The sequence below is a fragment of the Miscanthus floridulus genome, chromosome 15, assembly GCF_019320115.1.
Source record: "Miscanthus floridulus cultivar M001 chromosome 15, ASM1932011v1, whole genome shotgun sequence".
Lineage (NCBI taxonomy): Eukaryota > Viridiplantae > Streptophyta > Magnoliopsida > Poales > Poaceae > Miscanthus > Miscanthus floridulus.
The window spans coordinates 71034898-71037911 of NC_089594.1; the positions used below are offsets into that span (position 1 = coordinate 71034898).

Sequence of the window (3014 nt, forward strand, 5' to 3'; positions counted from 1 at the left end):
GACAGCAAGCTAGTGCTGAAGCTGTGTGATCCAACAAGTATGGCGAGCTCACCAACGCCGGCGGGGATCCTGACGACGGTGCTGGCCCTTGGGCTAGCGCTCCTCTTCGCCGCCACCACCGGCGGCGGCACAGACGTGGGTACCGTCGTCAGCGACGCCTTCTTCGACGGCATCAAGTCTCAGAACCAGAACGGTAACTGCGAGGGCCGGGACTTCTATACGCGAAACGCGTTCCTGAACGCCGCCAACCAGTACCCGGACTTCGCGCAAGGTGGCTCGGAGGACGACGGCAAGCGCGAGATCGCTGCCTTCTTCGCGCACGTCGCGCACGAGACCGGAAGTGAGTCGATCGACTCTGCATATGTATCATGCACTGTCGATTATTAAAGGCGTACCTAATTAATCCTTTATTTAGAGTTTAACCCAAATTAAATTATTTTGAGACGGAAAAAAACCACATTTGAAAACTCGTTACATGATCAAATTTGCTTGGTTTCAACTGTTAGAGAACAGCAGATCGTCTGTCTCATAATTCTGGTTTAAAAAACGAAAGTGTTACGTATATCGGAGGTTAGAAAATACTCCTATAAAACAAACTAAGGGCCTGTTTGGATGTTGTAGTTTCAAAAAAACCGTAGTATAAAGAAATTATAGTTTTAGAACCATTAATGTGTAAAATCGTGGTTTAGAAAAAAAAAAGATGCCTAGAGTGGAGTTTTTAAAACTCCAAAAAGACTATAGTTTTAGGAATACTATGGTATTCAAAACCACAAAGTTTATTGCACGTCCAAACACTTCACGGTACTCTAAAACTAAAGTACTTCACAAAACCATGGTATTCTTCTAGAACTTCAAAAATACTTTGTATCCAAACATAGCCTAATTTATTTTAAATGAAACTAGTACGAACTTTTTTAGGAAAATATTATCTATTTATTGATGGTTTATTTAGAGTTCTTTTGAATTTATTTATTTATTATGTTCCTATTGTTTTATTGCTCGTAGCCATGTTTATCATTTATTTATCATTTTGAATTATATCTGACCTGGAGATCGACCTAGAGGATCTAACAGTCTTCAAGTAGGTACATAGAAAGACATACTCCGTAGAAGACAACACCAACCTCACAGATTATGCCACGCTTCACTATATGTATCGCTTTACTTTTATGGGAAATGATTTTGGTTAGCTTATATAGTTTCAAACAATAAAGGTCTCAAACATGTACCTCCGTTCTAAATTATAAGTCATTCCAAGAATCTTGGAGAGTCAAAGCATCTCAAGTTTGACCAAAATTATAGAAAGAAATAAAAAAGATTTATGACATCAAATAGGTATACTATAAAAATATAATTAATGAAGAATCTAATGATACTTAGTTGATATCATAAATGTTATTATCTTATTATATAAATTTAGTCAAACTTGGGATGCTTTGACTCTCCAAGGTTCTTGGAATGACTTATAATTTGGGACGGAGGGAGTATCATGCAATTAGATTAAGAAATGATAATTTTAAATAATAACAACAAACATGACTAGATGCAATGAAACACTAAGAAAAATGAAACAAAAAACATCCAAATAATTAATTTCAAATAAAAATTCAAAACAAACAGGTAGATAACAATTTTTTTTGAAAAAAAAAGTACTGGTTTAGTATATTTCTAATTTAATATGAATTATTTATGATTTTTCTTTAGAGATTAACTAGGTTTTGACTTTAAAAAAAAAATAATGTCACCTTTGAAGCCGGCTAGAAGATCAAATTTGTCTTGTTTTACGGGTTGCGAAGGATGTCCAATACTCTCATGCATGTTCAAGTTCGAAAAATGAAATTTAGCCATTATTAATTCACATGCATGGCTTATATATATAATAAACGAACCGACAGGCATGTGCCACATCAGGGAGATGGACGAGCATGCCATGGACGACTTCTGCGACATGAACTACACGCAGTGGCCGTGCGCCCAGGGACAGAAGTACTACGGACGCGGCCCGCTGCAGATCTCGTGGAACTACAATTACGGCGCTGCGGGACAGAGAATCGGCTTCGACGGGCTGAGGAATCCGGACACGGTGGCCAAGGACCCCTTCGTTTCTTTTGAGTCGGCGCTGTGGTTCTGGATGACCAACGTGCACCAGGCCATGCCGCGGGGATTCGGGGCCACGACCCGGGCCATCAACAGCGGCGAGTGCGACGGGAAGGAGCCCAACCAGATGAGTGACCGGGTGAACTATTACAAGAAGTTCTGCCAGCAGCTGAACGTCGACCCGGGGAACAATCTCACGTGCTAGACGTGTCGAGTTCGCCGTGATGCATGCATGCGTGTGCTTGGCCTCTCAAGATCGAATAATTAACCAAGGGATTGACAGCGAGTGCGAAGTACTCTGGCTCAGTGTGTACGTATAGTTTTTCTCGAACAAGCAAAATATTTGTGCGTCTTTGTATTAAGGTAGAGAAAATATTCAACACAACATGTTTTAGCGGCGCTCTAGGGGATCAATAAAATTGTACATGAATGCTCGGACCCTCTATAGTGTATATATATATAGTGACACAAAAATAAACATGGCATCTATCTACTCCATTCCCGTTTGAGTTCCTGGTCCTTTGTAAAATGTAAACATTCACCACATAAATGAATATGTTTGCAATAGCTGAAGCTACCATCATTACCATTTACCTATGGAGAGAATTATTTCCTTGGCTCCGAAAAGGATTCTCAGCTTACTTTTTTCCCTTTTATTTTTGAACTTACTTATTTGGTCCGAAAGTTAGTTTTGGGAGTTAACGATGTTATAAGTCAAGGATGAAATGATGATTTTGCATCTGAGTGGAAAATGAATCAGTTTGTGTACGTTTAATTTTGAGGAATATTTCGCATGTTTTAAAAATAGTATTCCCCAAAATTAGACACAGACAAACTGAGCTCTGCACTGATTCATTTTTCATTCAGGGCAAAATCGTCATTTTATTAAGTCCCAAAACTAACCGAAGAGGTAGCTT

The 3014-nt window shown here is 39.3% G+C and overlaps 1 protein-coding gene across 1 annotated transcript; it reads left to right on the forward strand.

Moving 5' to 3' along the window:
• Positions 1-2637, forward strand: LOC136508606 (endochitinase A-like). The gene is made up of 2 exons (XM_066503325.1): positions 1-340; positions 1896-2637. Exons 1-2 carry the CDS (start codon positions 40-42, stop codon positions 2300-2302), a joined length of 708 nt encoding a protein of 235 aa, XP_066359422.1. The 5' UTR covers positions 1-39; the 3' UTR covers positions 2303-2637.
• Positions 2638-3014: the final 377 nt, after the last annotated feature.